The sequence below is a fragment of the Bos indicus x Bos taurus genome, chromosome 17 (assembly GCF_003369695.1).
Source record: "Bos indicus x Bos taurus breed Angus x Brahman F1 hybrid chromosome 17, Bos_hybrid_MaternalHap_v2.0, whole genome shotgun sequence".
Lineage (NCBI taxonomy): Eukaryota > Metazoa > Chordata > Mammalia > Artiodactyla > Bovidae > Bos > Bos indicus x Bos taurus.
This window is the reverse complement of record NC_040092.1, coordinates 13981441-14001071: the sequence shown is the minus strand read 5'-3', so window position 1 is coordinate 14001071 and position 19631 is coordinate 13981441. Positions and strand designations below refer to the sequence as shown.

Sequence of the window (19631 nt, the reverse complement as noted above, 5' to 3'; positions counted from 1 at the left end):
GAGGATAGCACATACTGTTGCAGCAATCATTATAAAATATCATATTAAACAAAATAGGTTTCATAACATTTTATGCTTAACTGTGGCTTGTGTTTCATTGTATCTCTTCCTTAGGTTGTCTTATCTATTTGTTAAATATCTCCATTTCCTTCAATTATTGTTATGTTGGGTGGTTTTAAGTGCTTTTGGTTATTCTCTTTTGAGTGTGCTCCGGTTACTTAATATTCTTTTAAAATGTGGCATCCAGAATTAAACTGAACATTCTATTTACAGATTTATTATCTTTTCAGTTCTGGAAATCAGAAGTCTGAAACAGGTCTCACTAGACTAAAACCAAGATGTTGGCATGGTTGAATTCCTTTTTGATTTGCCTTCGGGGCAAATCTGTTTCTTTGCATTTTCCAGCCTCAGAGGCTGCCCACATTCCTTGGTTTGTGAGTCCCTTCTGCTGTCCAAACCAGCGGTGGCTTGTTGGGTCTTTCTGACCTTGACTCTTCTGCCTCTTTGAACAATAAATTAAAGACTCTTTTAATTACATTGGGTCCACTGGATAATCCCAGATAATCTCCCTATTTTAAGGTTATTTGATTAGTAACCTTAATCATCTGTAGCCTTAATTCCCCCTGGCTGTATAGCATAACATAGTCACAGGTACTGGAGATTAGAACACAAGCATATTTGGGAAATCATTATTCTATTTATCATAGTCAATAAGATAAATACTCATGCTTTTACAACTCATTTAACCTGATGAGGTCCAGAATGTTAACATTTTGCTATATATCTTTCATATTTCATGTGTATAACTTTTTATTGATGTATATAATATACAGTACAAAAAGTACATATATCGTAAGTGTATAAAGCTCAATGAGTCTTTCCAAATTGAGTTCATACAGTCCATGGGGTTGCAAAGAGTCGGACATGACTGAGCACCTAACACACATACGCGCACGTGTGCACGCGCACACACGCACACACACACACCCCTGTTCCTGCACAAGAAATAGATGTTACTAGCAGCCGGAAAACCTCCCTCATTCTCCTTTCCAGGCACTGCCTCTCCCCTCCAAGCATGAGCATTTGTTCCAGCGGTTTAGTGTGTCTTCACATTTCATATAAATAGAATCCTACGTAGGTATCTTTTTGTTTCTGTCTTCTCTTGGTCACCGTTGTTTTAGTTATTCAGGTTGTATGTGCAGTCGTAGATCACTTATTCTGATTGCCGTAGAGTACTCCATTGTGTGACTGTGCCCGGGTTGATTTATCTCTTCTATTCTTGATGGGAGTTTAGGTAGTTTCCAGTCCTGATATATGTTTAAAGTCAGTAAAGAATACTGTGTCAAAGTCATTCAGTGAGAGAGTGCTAGATGTGATGGAGTCTTGTGTTTTGAGTGGGTGACCCTGCCTGATCTATAGAAAAACGATAACACATTTCTCCCTCACCTTTATTAGCATAATGAAAGGGGAAAATTACTTTCAGTGGAAATCTCCAAATTTAATGTAAAATAGGTTGTGTGATTACTTCATTTATTGTTACTTAATATCATGATGTTAGATTCTAGGTGTGATTACTAAATAGAAAAACTTGATATTCAGATGATAATTTGAATCAAATATTATTTTATAACTTCATTATTTGTTTTCAGTTAATTTTATTACTAAACCTAGTAATCTTTTTTTAAAGGTGATTTTGAAAGGAGAAAATTTAAATGGATTAGTTTGATTCAGTTAAATTCATTAAACCCTAAATTGGAGTGAGTATGTGCAGGCGGAGTATGGGGGAGCTTCTCTCATCAAAACAAACAAAAATTAAGAAAAGTACACTATAGCTTTCTATTTTCTCTTCACCTATTGTTTGGAGAAAGATCATTAAAACATGCCTCACATACTGTCTTACTAAAAACACGGTAGCCTTTCCCCCACTCCTCCCACCCCCCCATGAAAGAACCTGAGGATGTCAGAATAGAAGTTGACTTGCGTTACTTCTTCTGTATCTGGACTCTTTCAAACTCAGACCTGTGTGCTTCCACTCATCCCCTTGGCTTTAACTGCTGTCGTTAAGGAACATCTTTCACATGTGATATCTCGATCTTACCTCCTTCCTTATTGATGCATCCACCTTCCTTCATAGTGTGCCTGTCTACATGTGCTGTTGGCCGCATTTTTGAAATAGATTTTAAATCCATGTCCCCCTAAGTCTTCACTGCTGCCAACCTACTCTCAACCATGCCTTTCTCTAAACCAGCCTTCAGCTGGTCTTCCTGTATCTCCTTCATAACCAATTATCAAGAAAGTAACTAAAAGTGATCCTTTCGAAATATAAATGAGACCATGGTAATTCCTTTGCTTAAAATCCTGCAGGGTTTATCAGTGTATTTAGAATAAAATCCATGCCCCTTCTCAGTATTGAAAGCTTTACATGATCCAGCCCCTGCTCACCTATTTGATCTCATTTTGTACTTACCTCCAAGGTGGTGGTAAAGAACCCTGCCAATGCAGGAGATGTAAGAAATGCAGGTTTGATCCCTGAGTTGGGAAGATCCCCTGGAGGAGAGCATAGCAACCCACTCCAGTATTCTTGCCTGGAGGATTCCATGGACAGAGGAGCCTGACAGGCTACAGTCCGTAGGGTCACAAAGAGTGTCGGACCCGACTGAAGTGACTTAGCACACAGCAAGCCATTCTGTTCCCCGAATACAGTAAGCTTGTTTCTGTACTTCTGGCTTTTGTATGACCATCTACTTAAAGTTCTCTCTCTCTTGTCTCACCAGGGCTGACTTCTCATTTGCCTTTCTTCAAAGGAGACCCCTCCCTTACCCACTGCTGCCTCCCATCTAACGCGTCGTCGCTTCTCCCCTTCCTCAGTCCACTGCCGCTGTTAAACACAGCCATCTTATTTGTTTTCTTTGTGGCTTTTTGTCTCAAAATTATCTTTTAAAAAAACTTGTAAACTCTCTGATTGCCCTAGCTTCTAGGATTTCAGCTCTGTGGGAGTCAGGACTATAGGCCTTCTTCACTGTGGTACACCTGGCATTTTTGAGCAATGCTTGTGTATTTGTAGAATTAACAAATAAACCAAAAGTTGCCTGAGCAAATGATTCTTGATAATGAAAGGTGATTCTGTATCAGAATTTTTTTTTCCCCTAAACCTTTTGCAAATTGGTACTCTAAAAAAAAAAAGGAAGAAACATCCATAATTTTAAGCATTCAGATTTTTGATGATGACCAGATACTGAATGTATATCACTGTCATTAAATAACTGCTTATGTAGCTACTGTATATAGTAGACTAGTTTGAAGAATGAATACTACTGGGTGTCTGGAGTATACACTAACTTTTTAGGTGCTCCATCCATCACCTGAAGGATCTTGTGTTTTCTGTTGCTCTTAAGTGAGATGCTAATGTCATCCTTATTTACAGCAACTAACGACTTTTCTTTGTATATCATCACTGCTGAATTTTTAGGAGAAATTGTTTTCAACTGTTAAGAATCAAGGTTAATTCTGTTTGGAATTTGTTAAACATATCACACAACTTGTAGCTCTCTTTGACTTCATAGTCTTAACTAGATTGAAAGAAAAATGTAGAAGCATCTTAATGTTTATTTTTGTTGGTTCTAGCCAGCAGATTTATTTTTCTTGTGTTAGGGATAGGGGAGTTGGGATGGCAAGCAGTGCTGGTGATTAAAGGCTGCACTATGTTTTGATTAAAGAAAAGGAAAACGTAGCTTCTGGTGTAGGCCTGTGGCATGGGAAGAGTATGGAGGATAAATTCTTGCTGATAACAGCATTCTACCAAGTAAGTGTCAGCTCCAATTTTATTTTCCTTTAGCTGGGAAATCTGTGACCTCCTTTGAGTACTGGTGAGTGAGACATTTTGCAGCAGTGCTGATTATAAAAGACTCTGCTCTCTGGTTGGTTAATGCCAAATGTTGGAAAGCCTTTAAAGAACTTGCCAAGCCACACTGAGTGTCAGCTGCTAGACGTGAATTAGAGCGATATAAGAAGTTAGATGTTTCTCTTGTTTTATTTATCGTAGACAATGTCTTTAAAATATGACTAAAACTGTCATTGTAAGTAGAGACATAAAATAATTTCATCATACTGTTTCTTTATGTATTAGCTCCTGTTGCATACATACTATAACTTAACTCTGTAGTACTATCAGTTCCTTAAATAGAATTGGGGTATGAGAGAGAAGCAAAATCTCAACGTGGATCCTTGTCTCTTTTACCTGCCTCATCTTGTTCTGGAAGTATTTAAGGTAGTTTGCATATGATCATTGTAATGAGGCAGGAAAAACTAGTGAGGGTTGATACTCGTAAGTGATGAAAAGTGTAGTAATGGAGTATGGAAAAATGACACTCTGTGACAGCAGAAAGGCTGTATACCTGGCTGCTGCTGTTGCTGTTGAGTCGCTAAGTCATGTCAGACTTTTTGTGACCCCAGGGACTGTAGCCCACCAGGCTCCTCTGTCCATTGACTTTCCCAGGCAAGAATACTGGAGAGGCTTGTCATTTCCTTCTCCAGGGGATCTTCCTGACCCAGGGGCCAAATCCGAGTCTCCTGCTTGGCAGGCAGATTCTTTACCACTGAGCCACCTGGGAAGCCCTGTTTGCCTAGCACTTATTCATTAATAATTTTCTTTCTATTTTTATCCTCTCTCTCTCTTTTTTTTTGGTTTTTTTGTTTGATCACATAGGTAAAGTCGTACTTGCTGTTGTTCACCTGATGAATGGCATAGTGGAATTCCCATCTGCTTTATGCTTTCTGGCAGGTCGTTTCTCCCACTGTGAGCTGCTTGTGGGAATCTAGACAGATGTCAGAGGTCTGTCCCTATGTTTCTTTCAAGCTGGCAAGAACTCCACCATGTCTGCCACTCAGGCTCCTCCTCCAGCAGCAGAATCTGTCATAGTGGTTGGACGTTTGTGTAAAATATAAGCAAACAGTCACTGATTTTAAGAGGTACCATTCACATGTATTTTGTACTTTGGGAAGAAATAGCATTTCAGTTTAGCAGTAAGGAGCAACAGAGAAAGGCTGGTTTATGATCTCAGATATATATATATATATGTATGTCTTAGCTATTTTAGTGTCAGTTCAGCCTTTTTCTTAGCAATATATAATGCCTAATTGGTATCAATATTTAATGAGAAAAATGGTAGAAAATCTCTATGGTTCCCTATACCTTTCTATTACTCTACCTTCCCCCCTTCCCCCACTTTGTTACTGTCTTTTAAAGTAATGAAAAAATGGATTAAAGGTTTTGTTTTATACTTAATAAAACAGAAAAGAATCCAAGCGTGTCTTAAAGTGAGCAGTAAAAGTGCTGTAGTAGTTATGAGTTCCCTAGTATAAATGTCACTTTCATCTGTATTCTCTGCCAGGCACACTCCCATTGAATTTTCCAAGGGTTGTCCAGCGATTGAGACTAGATAATCTGGCTTAGTTTAGTAACGTCAAGAGAGAGTTTAAATAAGACAGCTTTCGTAAGTCTCCTCAAATATGGTGTATACCAGCTTCTTCAAGCACACTTCACTGACTAGAGTAACTGTTATGTCAATTTTGGCATCTTGAAAATTACCTTATCTAGTTTGTACCATCAGGATGAGAACCTGTCACACTCTTCCTGCCTTTGGATCAAAGACATACTGAGTCAGAGCCTGCACACTGTCATTTGCTCCTAGTGAGGCACCCAGGGAGGAACATTCAGTCTTGTAGACCACTGGCCCACTGTTTTTGCATCAGTGCAAGAGGTGCTGCTGCTCTGTTACCACTGCAAGACCAGGAGCAGTACCTTGTGATGGGGAAGAATTACTGCACCACTCCCGTGCTGAATTTACTGCCAAGGACCAACTGGGCTTTGAGGTTTGGCAGGGTAGAAGGGAATGGTCATAGAGCTCACTGATTTAATTTCTCATGTGCATGTGTGTATGTTTATAAATTTATGCACATGTGTATGTATTACATGCATATATATACCTGTGCATCACAAATGTATATACCTTTGTGAAGAAAAATTGTTCATTGAGGGCAATTTTGTATTCAAACAATTTAATTGATTAACTTTTTTAGCAGGGTGATTATTCATAATGTTGTACTTGATAATTTAACAGTTATAATGCAAGTACTCCTGTTTTTTGTTATTTAAATTATGTGCCATTAACTTTTCAGGACATTTTCATTGCCTTTGTAATCAGGTTTAACTTCTAATTTGAAGGGAAGATACATGAAATGGTGAAAGGATCTCAGGATTTTATAAAATAATTTGATCAACTCTTATTTGAATATTATAGTGTCACCATCTTGTAAAAAGGAGATGAAAGTTAAAAACTGTTCAATAAGAGAAAGGTCAGTATGCCAATGAGCAAAGGATTCACCATAGTCTTTGTGAAGGCTGACAAAGTAAATGGTATATTTTTAAGAAAAGAAAATGATAAAGTAACATTAGCAAACTATTCCCAAATGAGGATCTATAGAGTGAGGCAAATTACCTCTTGCAAGAGATTTGGTTAATGACAACTTGGAAAATTTTAAGATAATAAGTTCATAACACAAAAAGCATTTAGGTGAAATTATCTAAATGCATTCTGCATTGTGAATCTGTTATCAAAACACTTTTACACCCTGAAAAGAACAGGAGTTTATTAATATTCATAATGCATTTTGAAAGCACATGTAATACTTGCATTCTGAAAACTCAGTGTAAGAAGTGAAAAAAAAAATTGTTCTTAAGATTTAGAATATTCTAAGAGTAAAATGATCTGGAAAATAGTTCTTCCTTTTTTGCATTTTTGCAAGTCTTTTCTCAACAACACAGATGCAACCTACACCAATCCCTTATATTTGCCAAGTAAACAGTTTTTAAAGTTACTTGTTTTCCTGTCATTGGAAATTACATTCCCCTCCTATTAATAATAATTAATCTTCCCACTTAAAAAATATTCATTGTGCACATCAGTTTTTCTTGTTCTCCTCATGATGGAACTTGCTAAAAGAAAAGTACTCTTTGGTTATGACTAAAACTGCATTTAGCCGTGCAGTGACTACTAAGTCTTATATGTCTAGGTGCTGAGGATTCAGAGGACAGTGGGAAAGACATGGTTCCTCCTTTTGGGGACCTTATTTTATGATGAGGGAGACCATCAAAATAACCAATTGCAAATTACGACAAAGTCTTGTGAAAGAAATAAGGTGGATGATGGAATCATTGGATGGGTTTCCCCAGTGGCTTAGCAGTAAAGAATCGCCTGTAGTGCAGGAGACATGGGCTTGATCCCTGGGTCTAGAAGATCCTCTGAAGGAGGGAATGGCATCTCACTCCAGAATTCTTGCCTGAAGCATCATGTAATGATGCTGGCCCTTTCTTGAGAACTCTAACATTCAAGTACACAATTTTAACTGAGGGCATCCTACCAGAATTTCTTAGTCTTCAAATTTCTATTCCCTTTTAAAGTTTTTTGGTGCTTTGCATAAAAGAACATAAAATAACCCAAGGGCTGATTCAGGTCTTATTTCTACATGGCTAAGTCCAGCATAGTGTTTGATACAAGATAGATAGATGTGCTTAGTAAATCCTTGTTAATTAAGTGAGTTCTTTTGATAATATGGGTGCCAAACAAGAGGTAAATACTCTTAGTGGCAGAGAATAAAGAGGTCTCTGTGAAAAGAGCTTATATGAGAAGGCCTTTGTATGCTGCTGCTGCTAAGTCACTTCAGTCGTGTCCGACTCTGTGTGATCCCACAGACGGCAGCCACCAGGCTCCCCCGTCCCTGGGATTCTCCAGGCAAGAACACTGGAGTGGGGAGGCCTTTGTAGAAGGCCATGTAAAAGAACTTATATGGAAAAAGTAGAAGTGATATTGGACTCTGAAAGATGGGATTTAAGGAGAGTGACAGAGTAGGAAATAATGTGGAATTACAGAAATGTAGGTGAGGTGTGCAAAATATACAGTCTTGGGTCCCAGTGAGAGTCATACCATGTTATACTCCACAGCTGTCGGTGATACCCCCAAGCAGGTTCCCTTTAGAAGACCAGATGGAGAGATTGTCAGAGATTCTCAAGACCAGGGGTAGGTTTCCCGTAATGTATTCTTGACTGGAAAATCACAGATTTTTTGTGTTTTTTTTTTCCCTTTCCCCCTTTCCCTCTTGTTCTTCTCTGTCTCATGACTCAGAATTCCATGGTTATTTCAGACTCGCCAAATAAAATGCCAGAAAATTTTAGAGGAAAGGTACAAAGTATCACAAACGCAAGTGATTAATGCAGCATCTTCCCATTCTAAGCACCATGTTAAGCGTGGGAATACAAAATGATTGATAGAACTTGACTTTTGTCCTCACAAAAGTTAGTCAGGTGCACTAGACGTAAAACTTAACGAGCATTGAGAAGCTTTGGCCAAGATATATACAGAGTAGTTTGGGTGCATTTTGCCAATTCTGGAACTTTTAAAGATGATTTCTTGGAAAAGATGAGAAGGAATTAGGTGATGAAGGATGGGAGAAGTTTATTCTAGACGAAAGAAAAGCATGCACAGCAGCAGAGGTGTAGGAAGCAGCAGAGCCTTTGCAGTAAGCGTCTAGTCTTGACGCCGCGTGGTCAATGCCTCAGTGGTGCTTCCTCCTTTTGGTTTTCAGGACTGTGTGATGGTACCCCTCCCTCTTTGCTGCATAGGCATCTGTCCACTTCCCTTCCTCAAATCAGTTGGCTTAGTGGTTTGTCTTCTTTTAATGTGCTCACAGAACAAGTTTCATTTTGTTAATCATTTCTGTTACCTCTCTTCTCCCCCCACCTCTAGTTTTTGTGTTTTTGTCATTATTTTCAGCCTTCTGGTTTCATTGAGTTGACTTGTTTTTTGTTGTTGCCCCTTTCAACTTCTTGATTTGAAGGCTTATCTCATTTATTTTAAGACCCTCTTTTAGGCATCTGAGGATATAAATTACTCTCTAAGCACTGTATCTCTCTGATTTTGACATGTATTACTTTTGCTGTCATTCAGTTTTAAACATTTTGTGATTTCCATTGTGATTTCCTCTGTAACCCATGATTTATTTAGGGAGTGCGTATTCAACTTTCCAAACAAAGGGATTTTATTTTAACCTTAAAAAAAAAAAAAGCAAAAACTGTTGATTTCTAACTAAATTGCACTATGATTAAAGAATGTATAGTCTGTGTGATATAAATTCTTTGAAACTTTGGATTTGTCTTATGTCCTAGTTCCCAGTCCTTTTTTGTACATCTTCTGTGTGTCCCTGGAAAAGAACAGATTATTTATTTCTTAAAAGCCAACATACATACTTGTTTATATATTTTTGTCTTTTTTTTGGTATTCTAAGTAATTTGCTTATTAAATACTGAAAAAAAGTATATTGAAATACTTATCAATTAAAGATATGTCAGTTTCTCCTTGTAATTCTGCCATTTTTTCTTTATATATTTCTAAGTTATATTGTGTACCATATGGCTGTGTACATGCACACTCAAGATTGTTTAAATTTCTTAGTGAATTTCTCTGTTCATTATTCTGTAATGATGAACCTAAGTTTTTAAAATGTACTGTTTATTACTATCTCTATACCAGCTTTGTTTTTATTTGTATTCACCTGCAATATCATTTTCTACTTTTTTTTGTTCAGTTCAGTTGCTCAGTTGTGTCCAACTCTTTGCGACCCCATGAACCACAGCACACCAGGCTTCCCTGTCCATCACCAACTCCTGGAGTTTACCCAAACTCAGCTCCATTGAGTCAGTGATGCCATCCAAGCATCTCATCCTCTGTTGTCCCCTTCTCCTCCTGCCCTCAATCTTTCCCAGCATCAGGGTCTTTTCAAATGAGTCAGCTCTTTGCATCAGGTGGCCAAAGTATTGGAGTATCAGCTTCAGCATCAGTCCTTCCGGTGAACACCCAGGACTGATCTCCTTTAGGATGGACTGGTTGGATCTCCTTGCAGTCCGAGGGACTCTCAAGAGTCTTCTCCAACACCACAGTTCAAAAGCATCAATTCTTCGGCTCTCAGCTTTCTTTATTCTCACATCCATACATGACTACTGGAAAAACGATAGCCTTGACTAGACAGACCTTTTTTGGCAAAGTAATGTCTCTGCTTTTTAACATGCTGTCTAGGGTAGTCATGACTTTCCTTCCAAGGAGTAAGTGTCTTTTAATTTCATGGCTGTAATCACCATCTGCAGTGATTTTGGAGCCCAAAAACATAAAGTCAGCCACTGTTTCCACTGTTTCCCCATCTATTTGCTATGAAGTGACAGGACTGGATGCCATAATCTTCGTTTTTTGAATGTTGAGCTTTAAGCCAGCTTTTCACTCTCCTCTTTCACTTTCATCAGGAGGCTCTTTAGATCTTCTTCACTTTCTGCCATAAGGGTGGTGTCATCTGAATATCTGAGGTTATTGATATTTCTCCCAGCAATCTTGATTCCAGCTTGTGCTTCTTCCAGCCCAGCGTTTCTCTTGATGTACTCTGCATAGAAGTTAAATAAGCAGGGTGACAATATACAGCCTTGATGTACTCCTTTTCCTTTTTGGAACCAGTCTGTTGTTCCATGTCCAGTTCTAACTGTTGCTTCCTGACCTGCATACAGGTTTCTCAAGAGGCAGATCAGGTGGTCTGGTATTCCCATCTCTTTCAGAATTTTCCACAGTTTATTGTGATCCACACAGTCCAAGGCTTTGGCATAGTCAATAAAGCAGAAATAGATGTTTTTCTGGAACTCTCTGGCTTTTTCGATGATCCAGCAGATGTTGGCAGTTTGATCTCTGGTTCCTCTGCCTTTTCTAAAACCAGCTTGAACGTCTGGAAGTTCACGGTTCACGCATTGCTGAAGCCTGGCTTGGAGAATTTTGAGCATTACTTTACTAGACTGTGAGATGAGTGCAATTGTGTGGTAGTTTGAGCATTCTTTGGCGTTGCCTTTCTTTGAGATTGGAGTGAAAACTGACCTTTTCCAGTCCTGTGGCCACTGCTGAGTTTTCCAACTTTGCTGGCATATTGAGTGCAACACTTTCACAGCATCATCTTTTAGGATTTGAAATAGCTCAACTGGAATTCCACCACTTCCACTAACTTTGTTCATAGTGATGCATCCTAAGGCCCACTTGACTTCGTATTCCAGGATGTCTGGCTCTAGGTGAGTGATCACACCATCGTGATTATCTGGGTCGTGAAGATCTTTTTTGTACAGTTCTTCTGTGTATTCTTGCCACCCCTCCTTACTATCTTCTGCTTCTGTTAGGTCCGTACCATTTCTGTCCTTTATTGAGCGAGCCCATCTTTTCATGAAATGTTCCCTTGGTATCTCATTTTCTGGAAGAAATCTCTAGTCTTTCCCATTCTATTGTTTTCCTGTATTCTTTGCATTGATCACTGAGGAAGGCTTTCTTATCTCTCCTTGCTATTCTTTGGAACTCTGCATTCAAACAGGTATATCTTTCCTTTTCTCCTTTGCTTTTTGCTTCTCTTCTTTTCACAGCTATTTGTAAGGCCTCCTCAGACAGCCATTTTGCTTTTTTGTGTTTCTTTTTCTTAGGGATGGTCTTGATCTCTGTCTCCTGTACAGTGTCACGAACCTCTGTCCATAGTTCATCAGGCACTCTCTCTATCATCAGATCTAGTCCCTTAAATCTATTTCTCACTTCCACTGTATAATCAGAAGGGATTTGATTTAGGTCATACCTGAATGGTCTAGTGGTTTTCCCCACTTTCTTCAATTTAAGTCTGAATTTGGCAATAAGGAGTTCATGATCTGAGCCACAGTCAGCTCCCGGTCTTGTTTTTGCTGACTATATAGAGCTTCTCCATCTTTGGCTGCAAAGACTATAATCAGTCTGATTTTGGTGTTGACCATCTGGTGAGGTCCATGGGTGTGGTTTAATTTTGCATGTCTGGTGTAAGTATTACGTAGATGGATTTAGTATTTTTCAGCCATTCAGATGATCTTTATCTTTTTGATAGTGAATAAATTATACCTGTATTTCCAAATTCACCTTACAGTTGTCGTCTTCATAACACCAGAGTTATTTATAGATTGGTTATTTAGTGATATCAGTAGTAATGCTACTATTATACTAATCATTTTATTTACATGTTGATTATTTGACCTTAGTCAATAGAGGGAGAAAGATAAGGGAGCCCTAACAGAGTAGCGTGCTGTAGTGAAGAGCAGGTAAAGCTGTGGAAATCAAGACTACTCCTGAGTGGCAGAGAGTATGGGAGTCCCTTCACAGAGAAAAGGAAAGCTGTAGTCCTCTAGCGTTCTGGGGGAGAGTGAGGTGAGTGCAGCAGCAGACAGGTGTATGGTGAAAAGGAGAGGAAGGATCCCTAAATTTCAAGTCTAATTCCAGCTATGCTTCTAAGAATGGCATTTGCAGGCCATACTTTTTATCCTTATCTTCTCATCTGTAAAATGAGGAGAGTTGACTTTTATATCAGACAACCTGAATTTGGCTTTTAGGCAGGTTTGTAGATCAGGGCAATACGGTAGTTGTTATGTGTCTGTATTGTATAAAGACATTTGACATAGTAATCTTTCAGAGTGTCCTTTGTAGACAAGAAACTGTACATGAATGGCAGCACTTGGGAGCATTTGTAACTGGAAAATTACCTGATAAAGTGACTCAGGATTCTTTCCTCAGTATAGTCTCATTCACCATTTTTAGCACTGACATGGATAAAGATATTGATGCTTGCTGATTAAATATCCAGCATGTTAGATAACAGAGTCAGAATCAAAGATGATCTCAGCAGGCTTCAACTAAGAGCCAAATGTGGTGAGATGAAAGACTGGGTTCCTCTAGTTGGGCCAGCAGGCACTGCACAGGACGGGAGGCGGGGGCTTCCTTCAGATCCTGCCTCCATTACCTTCTGTGTGACCCCTGGCCCCACATTCAAAAAGTAGAAAAGAGTATTGAGAATCCTTTCTTTATTCCCTAGTCATACCACTGCATTCCCCAAAGGCAGCCAAAATTATTAGGTTTTTAAAGTGAATCCTTCCAGAGAAATTTTATGCCAGGGTAAGCAGATTGTGTGTGCATATATTTTTCTCCCCACTCTCGCATTTTTATACAGATGGGTGTATATGATTCACAGCAATTTTGTACCTTGTTTTTTTCCTCATCTTTTATGGGTTTATGTGGTAGGTTTTTATGTATCAGTATTTTCTTTTAAGTGGTTACACAGTATTATTTTGTAAGGATGTATCATAGTTTGGTTAACCAGTCCTTTACAAATGGGCATTTTGTCTGTCTGTAGTTGTTAACTATTACAGGCAATGCTGTAAGTGTTATCTGTGTAGTCTTAGAAGTGGCAAAAGCCTCCTTAGGTCATCAGTATTGTCCTCCTTGCCCTCTTGTTTCTTGTAATCTTAGGGGAAAAAAAAGAATTTTATAGCTGAAAAGGATTTATTTGCCATAAAGTTCAGTGATTCTTGAAGCATGAACCTTGAGCTAGGAGTAGCAGCAGCAGCACTGAGAATAGGATGGAAATGCAGATTCTTGGGGCTCATTCTAGACCTTCTGAATGAGAATTTCTCGGGGTGAAGGGGCAGCGATTTGTGCCAGCATCTGATTTGACATATGAGGAAGCTGTGATCAGAACAGTAAAGTAACTTACCAAACATTATGTAGTTACTGGTGGCTTCTGTTCTATTTCCCCCATAACTTGTTGTTTTTCTTGTGTAGTTTTGTCTCTTTAGAAAAAAAAAAAAGTTTTGTTTTTAAAAGTTATCAATATAGAAAATAGGTCACTGATTGACTTCCTACTGTTTTCATTTGTGTTTCTCTGTGTCTTTTGTGAAATGAAGTGAAGTCACTCAGTCATGTCTGACTCTTTGTGACCCCGTGGACTGTAGCCCACAAGGCTCCCCCATCCATGGGATTCTCCAGGCAAGAACACTGGAGTGGGTTGCTATTTCCTTCTCCAGGGGATCTTCCTGGCCCAGGGATCGAACCCAGGTCTCCTGCATTGCAGGCAGACTCTTTAACCTCTGAGCCTCTTTTGGAACATATCAAATTCAAATTGAATTCTATTTTGAGGTTTTTATCTCGATTCTTTAGATTGAGCCAACTTTTAAAAACCAAACCTTAAATTGGCTCCCCGCTATTTTTCACATGGGAAGACTTTTGGTTGTCTCAAGGGTAACCTCTGACTTCTTTTTTCAGACTTCTTTTTCCTTTCCCATCACGTCCTGTCTCTCCTCCTTTTAGAATTTCTAAGCTATATCCTGTTCTTAACTACATCTATTCCTTGCCTCTCTTACTTTTTCTTTTCTCTATACTGAAATCAAACTTTCATCTGATTTCATCTTCTTTGAAGCATTTGGACTTCGAAATTGAAAAAATCAGTACACTTTAGCCTTCCCATGGCATTTTGGTTTTCTGTTTCTGTACTTGACTTTATTGTACTGATAAGCATTTATGTCAGCCTTAGTTTATACACCCCTTGAGGACATGAACCATATTTTATTCATTGTCACTATTCAGACTTCTTGTACCATTCTGACTTCCTGATTGATAGACAAAGGTAGGTTGTGTTTGTGTTCATGCACAGTTGGGATTTGGTAGAAGAGCAAGTGCGCTCTGGGCTGTACTCAGAATCTGTAACTCTCACCAGTGGCCTTATTACTATTCGGATGACTGCTTGGGTTAATAAGCATGAGAGGGATATGTCAGATCCTCCTTCTCTACTGGATTTTACAAACGAAAACGACCAGTCCACAGTCAGTTGATGCGTATGTTAGTGTTTTACATGCCTGGAATAATGTTGTGCTTGGGGGATGCTATGTGTTCAGTGTCGTTTCCATAAATGAAGGACAGCACATGTTGACACTCCTGTATATTTGTATACATTTAAATTACATGCATTGTTTCCTCTTTGTGAACTTGAAACTTAGACATAAGGTGCCAAGGAGAAGTTTCAGTTTATTATCTTACGATTACTCTGTTGTGCTAAATACCCAAATATCAAGTCTAGGTGTGTCTGTCCTATTGAGGAAGCTGCACATTTGAGTAAAACACAAAATTTTCTCAGATCATTGCAACGTACTTGTCAAGGAAGACTATATTAATATATGCTTCCCTGTAGGAATAGAGTGAAAGTGTTGTCATTTTTATTTCAGTTTTCCAAAATCATTATAATTTTATACTTAAATTTTATAATTTTATACTTAAATTTTAATTTTATGAGTGGTACTCAAAATATACTTTATAATATTTTAGAGAACTTTTGAAAAAAAGGAAATCTTGGAAGATGAGTTTTCAAATGGTGGTTGCTTAGAATATAGTGATTTTGGTTCATCAGGCAAATGTTCTTATAAGCTGTCTTGAGAAATGGAGATGTTATGGGTGACTTAAGGCCAAAATTAACGACTTTGAAAGAATGTGCCACTATAGTAATTTTGAAATTATTTTTCTCCAAGACACATCATTTTTTTCAATTTTTAGCAAATTGTGTGGAAAATGGAGAAGTGGAATGCTTTAATAAAATTTTGTGATCAGAGGTAAATTGTGAAAATTAAATATAATCAATCACCAGTCCATTTAGAAACATATTATCTTAGCAGTTGTATATTGGAAATTTACATATAGTAGTGTTCTTAATTGCTGTCTTTAGATCAATAAGTTTAATAACCTTATTGTAATGGTATAAGATTGTAAACTTGATCTTACTGTTACGTCATACCAAACACAAGCAAAACTACTTTGTCATCGTTCCTAGTCACTTAAAAGCCAGTTCAGATAGTAACACACAAGAAGGTAGAAAAACGTGTTCTTTTCCTGTCCTTGGGAGCTTATAGTTGGAGAATCTGTGCAAAGGAAGCAGAAAGCGTTCTACACAGTCATTTCCAGTTTTGCAGTGAGACCTAACTTTCTATTTATCTGGCATCTTTAATTACCGTTGTTATTTGTCCACAGCAATGGAAAGTTTGTGCTTGTTAATACCATCTAGGGCAGGCTCGATAAAGTAAAGCTGTGTCCCGTCTGTGTTTCTGTGTCTAGCACCTATTTATTTCCCACCAAAATGTAGAGCTGAGTTTCTCATTTTGTCTTTTTCTAGTGAGCATTTGTCCTGTGCGTTCACATTCTTTCTTCACGGGGAAAGTAATGTATGCACAAGTGTGGAGATTGCCCAACACCAGCCAATTTATTTGATCAACGAGGAGCATATCCACATGGCTCAGTCTTCACCTGCACCATTTCAAGGTAAGTAAACAATGATGTTCCTCCTCTCCACCACTCCCTACCTGGTGGATAGCCACCTTGCCCAGTGAAGTTTCATGGAATGAGGTAGTATCTGAAATGGACGTGTTGAGCTAAGCAGGAAGGGTTAGTTTCTGAAGAAGAAAGGGAAGACCACAAGTAAGTGATGATAGCTTGCTCATTTTTTTACTGAAAGCTTCCCTCAGCTACAACATGGTCTTAAGTGTGTTGAAGAATAAAGTGTGGAGGATTTCCTGAAGATCAAAAATCTTATAAGTTAAAGGTTTTCCTTGTTTTCTTTGTCCTATGGTTTTAGGACTGTAATGACTAACAGAGAGTTACTATTAAGCTTTGTACTCTTTGAAATTCTAACCAAAATCAAATTCCTGGAGTTGTATAGTCTGTAGTTTCTTTATTAATACCTTATTTTCTTTTAATTTTAGACTGCGTTGGTTGTAGATATTTGGTTGTCATTTAACTTACATTCATGTATTCATGAATGCTCAACTAATTACCTAGATATCACCAAAATAACATGTTTCTTTTTTTCTAGCTATATATTCTAAAGCTTTGGTTTTGTCTTTGGAATTCATAATTTTCTATAAATAACTGTTTTTAAATGTTATAATATTAAATTGAACCATATAGAAACTTTTTTTTTAGTTTAATCTTATCAATTCTAGAGATGCCTGGTTGAAATAGCCTTAGTATATCACAAAATGTAATTTAAAAAATATTTTTAATAAAATTGACTAAAGTATTTATATAATAGTCAAATGAGTGTTTAGCCTCCATATTATGTATATTGGTTTTTGGTCTTATACAAATGATTGTAAGTTAATTTGATGAAATCAGCTTTTTCTTGCCCTAAAGATTGTTAAGCCTTTTTTTTTTTTTAAGGTAAAAAAGAACATTGAACCTCATGTAATTTTGTCCTGATTATTGGCTGCATTTTCCTCCATCTAGCAACACATTTTAAACTGTGTACTTTATTATTCTGTAGTTTTTTGGATGTTTTATGTATGAACTGCTATATTATTCAAAACAGCCTAGTTCTCAAACTGTACACTTGAGTTGTACAATATGCTCATTTTGTGGATTGTCAGGATTATTTAAACACTATGTTTCCTTGACTCTGAAAGTGCTGAGGATCATCTGACTTTAGATTTTGTGGAGCAAAATAAAAGCATTTACTTTAAGTAACAAAAGGAATTACTAGTCATGAGAAAAGATGACTAAGCTTCTAAGTTGGGAAAGATAATATTGGCCATACTTGGTCCCTGTAGACTACTTACTTTAAATATTACTGGTTTGTTACTAATATCTCGAATCATGGAAGACTTTGTGGGGCATTATCCTGCTTATTTCCCATTATTGGTGTAGAGAAGTTACATTCTTAGGGCAGGTGTTGGTATATAGACAATTATAGTGAACATAATTAATCATATTGATGTGGGGATTTCTTAGAAGTGTTAAAACAGGAAAATTGCCCTTGATTAGCTGTGTTGCTTAGATCAGTATTTCTCCATTTGTATCCATACAGAGTAGCAGAAGGCAACACGAAATATGTGATGTCTTTAACCATCTCTGTCTTGATTGATGTGACATATCATCCAGCAGTTAACAAAAAAACTGTCTCCCAAAAGGACCTCCCAGTTAATGCTTATGCTGAGATTTGTTTTTATAAATCAGAATTAAGGAAAAGTGACTTTTATCCCTAGAAAAGTGTTATTTGAAATGTCGAAATACTCACTGTGAGAATAAGAACTGAGTTATACAGTGTTATGTTAACTGCATTTTTGTGTCTAGCTCAGTGAAAATGACATCAAGGTCAAACGGTAAAAGAGTAAGAGAAAAGGACTTTTTAAGTCCTTTACTTTACGTAAAATAAATTTTATTTTAGAGTTGTTTAATCAGCAGACCTCTAAAATAGTTGTAACCGAAATTATACATAACATTATGTTTCAGATTTGGTACATTAAGACTTTTCTGCCAATAGACGTTTTATTTATGTATTATTTTTAAATTACCTCAAATATTAGGAAGTCTCAGGAAATCATAGGGAGAGCATTCAAGTCCCAGGCTGGTTTCAGGATATATGTATTGAATGGTCTTCTGTCATGGAAGATTCAGTATTCACACTGTATGAGCTATTACCAAATTGATGTTTATATGCTTTAATGTATAGATAGGTAATATGTAGATAGCTTATGTATAGATAGCTTATATATTGTGTGTTGATGTACTTGTCTGATGGTGTTAATTATATCTCCTCCCATTTGATTTCCTTCAAAAATTGATTTGAGTTGAGAGGCATATAAAAAGTACTAAAATTAGAAATTTTTTAAAATTACACTTAAAAAGGAGTTAGGAAATAAAGAGCAGTATACATCAAATGATAATATGCCTCACCCTAAAACTACCGTGTATGTAGCATTACACTTAAGTAGGAATTATTACTCTGATGTGTAACACATGTTTCTCCTGTCTGCTTCAGTACTGGTAAGTCCTTATGGCTTAAACGGCACGCTAACAGGCCAAGCATACAAGATGTCAGACCCAGCCACCCGTAAGTTGATAGAGGAATGGCAGTATTTCTACCCAATGGTGCTGAAAAAGAAAGAAGAAATGAAAGAAGAGGAAGAGTTGGGATATGATGATGATTTCCCTGTGGCAGTAGAAGTAATTGTTGGTAAGAGAAAATGTTTTGCCTGAAGAACTTAATTCTGTCTTCTTCATCTTGCTTAATTTAAAAAGATAATCATTCAGATTCATCAAAAATAATCTCCATAATTTCCCCATCTTTTTGAATTCTCTTGACACAGTGGTATTTGCTGAGTAGTTATCTTGCCTGAAGCACCAATGGTCCCTGTATTCCAAATGCTATTATGATAATGTTGGAACACATGTTTAAATAGCTATTAACTTATGAAAGGATGGAACCTATCACTTTTGACAGTACCTAATGAGAGTCTCATTTTCACCAGTGAGCTTTGACTCTGACCACTGGAATAATAAATTTGGCAGTCTGGCATGACCTTTTTCCTCAGGCCTGTTCTCTCGCTCGCTCTCCTCACAGGTGGTGTTCGGATGGTTTATCCTTCAGCTTTTGTGCTGATCTCTCAGAATGACATCCCAGTTCCTCAGAGTGTGGCCAGTACCGGGGGCCATATTACTGTTGGGCAGCAGGGGCTTGGGAGCGTGAAGGACCCAAGTAACTGCGGGATGCCTCTCACCCCTCCCACTTCTCCAGAACAGGCTATCATGGGTGAGTACGATCCAGGAACATCCTGGGGGGAAGAGATCCCAGAAAGTCATGTAGCACCCCTGCCACGGAACAGATGAGAAAACACACGGAGAAATTCCTGGTGGAAGAGATGGAAATAGACTAATGTGGGATTTTACAAAATAGAGAAG

General features: G+C 37.7%; 1 protein-coding gene across 2 annotated transcripts in view; it reads left to right on the top strand.

The window, feature by feature from the left end:
• MED13L (mediator complex subunit 13 like) overlaps positions 1 to 19631 on the top strand; it is a 277887-nt gene that overhangs the window by 200345 nt on the left and 57911 nt on the right. For both annotated transcript variants that reach the window (XM_027566693.1, XM_027566692.1), the window contains exons 5-7: positions 16072 to 16217; positions 18712 to 18906; positions 19294 to 19482. In XM_027566693.1, the coding sequence (XP_027422494.1) occupies positions 16072 to 16217; positions 18712 to 18906; positions 19294 to 19482 (530 nt within the window). The remainder of the gene's footprint in view (positions 1 to 16071; positions 16218 to 18711; positions 18907 to 19293; positions 19483 to 19631) is intronic.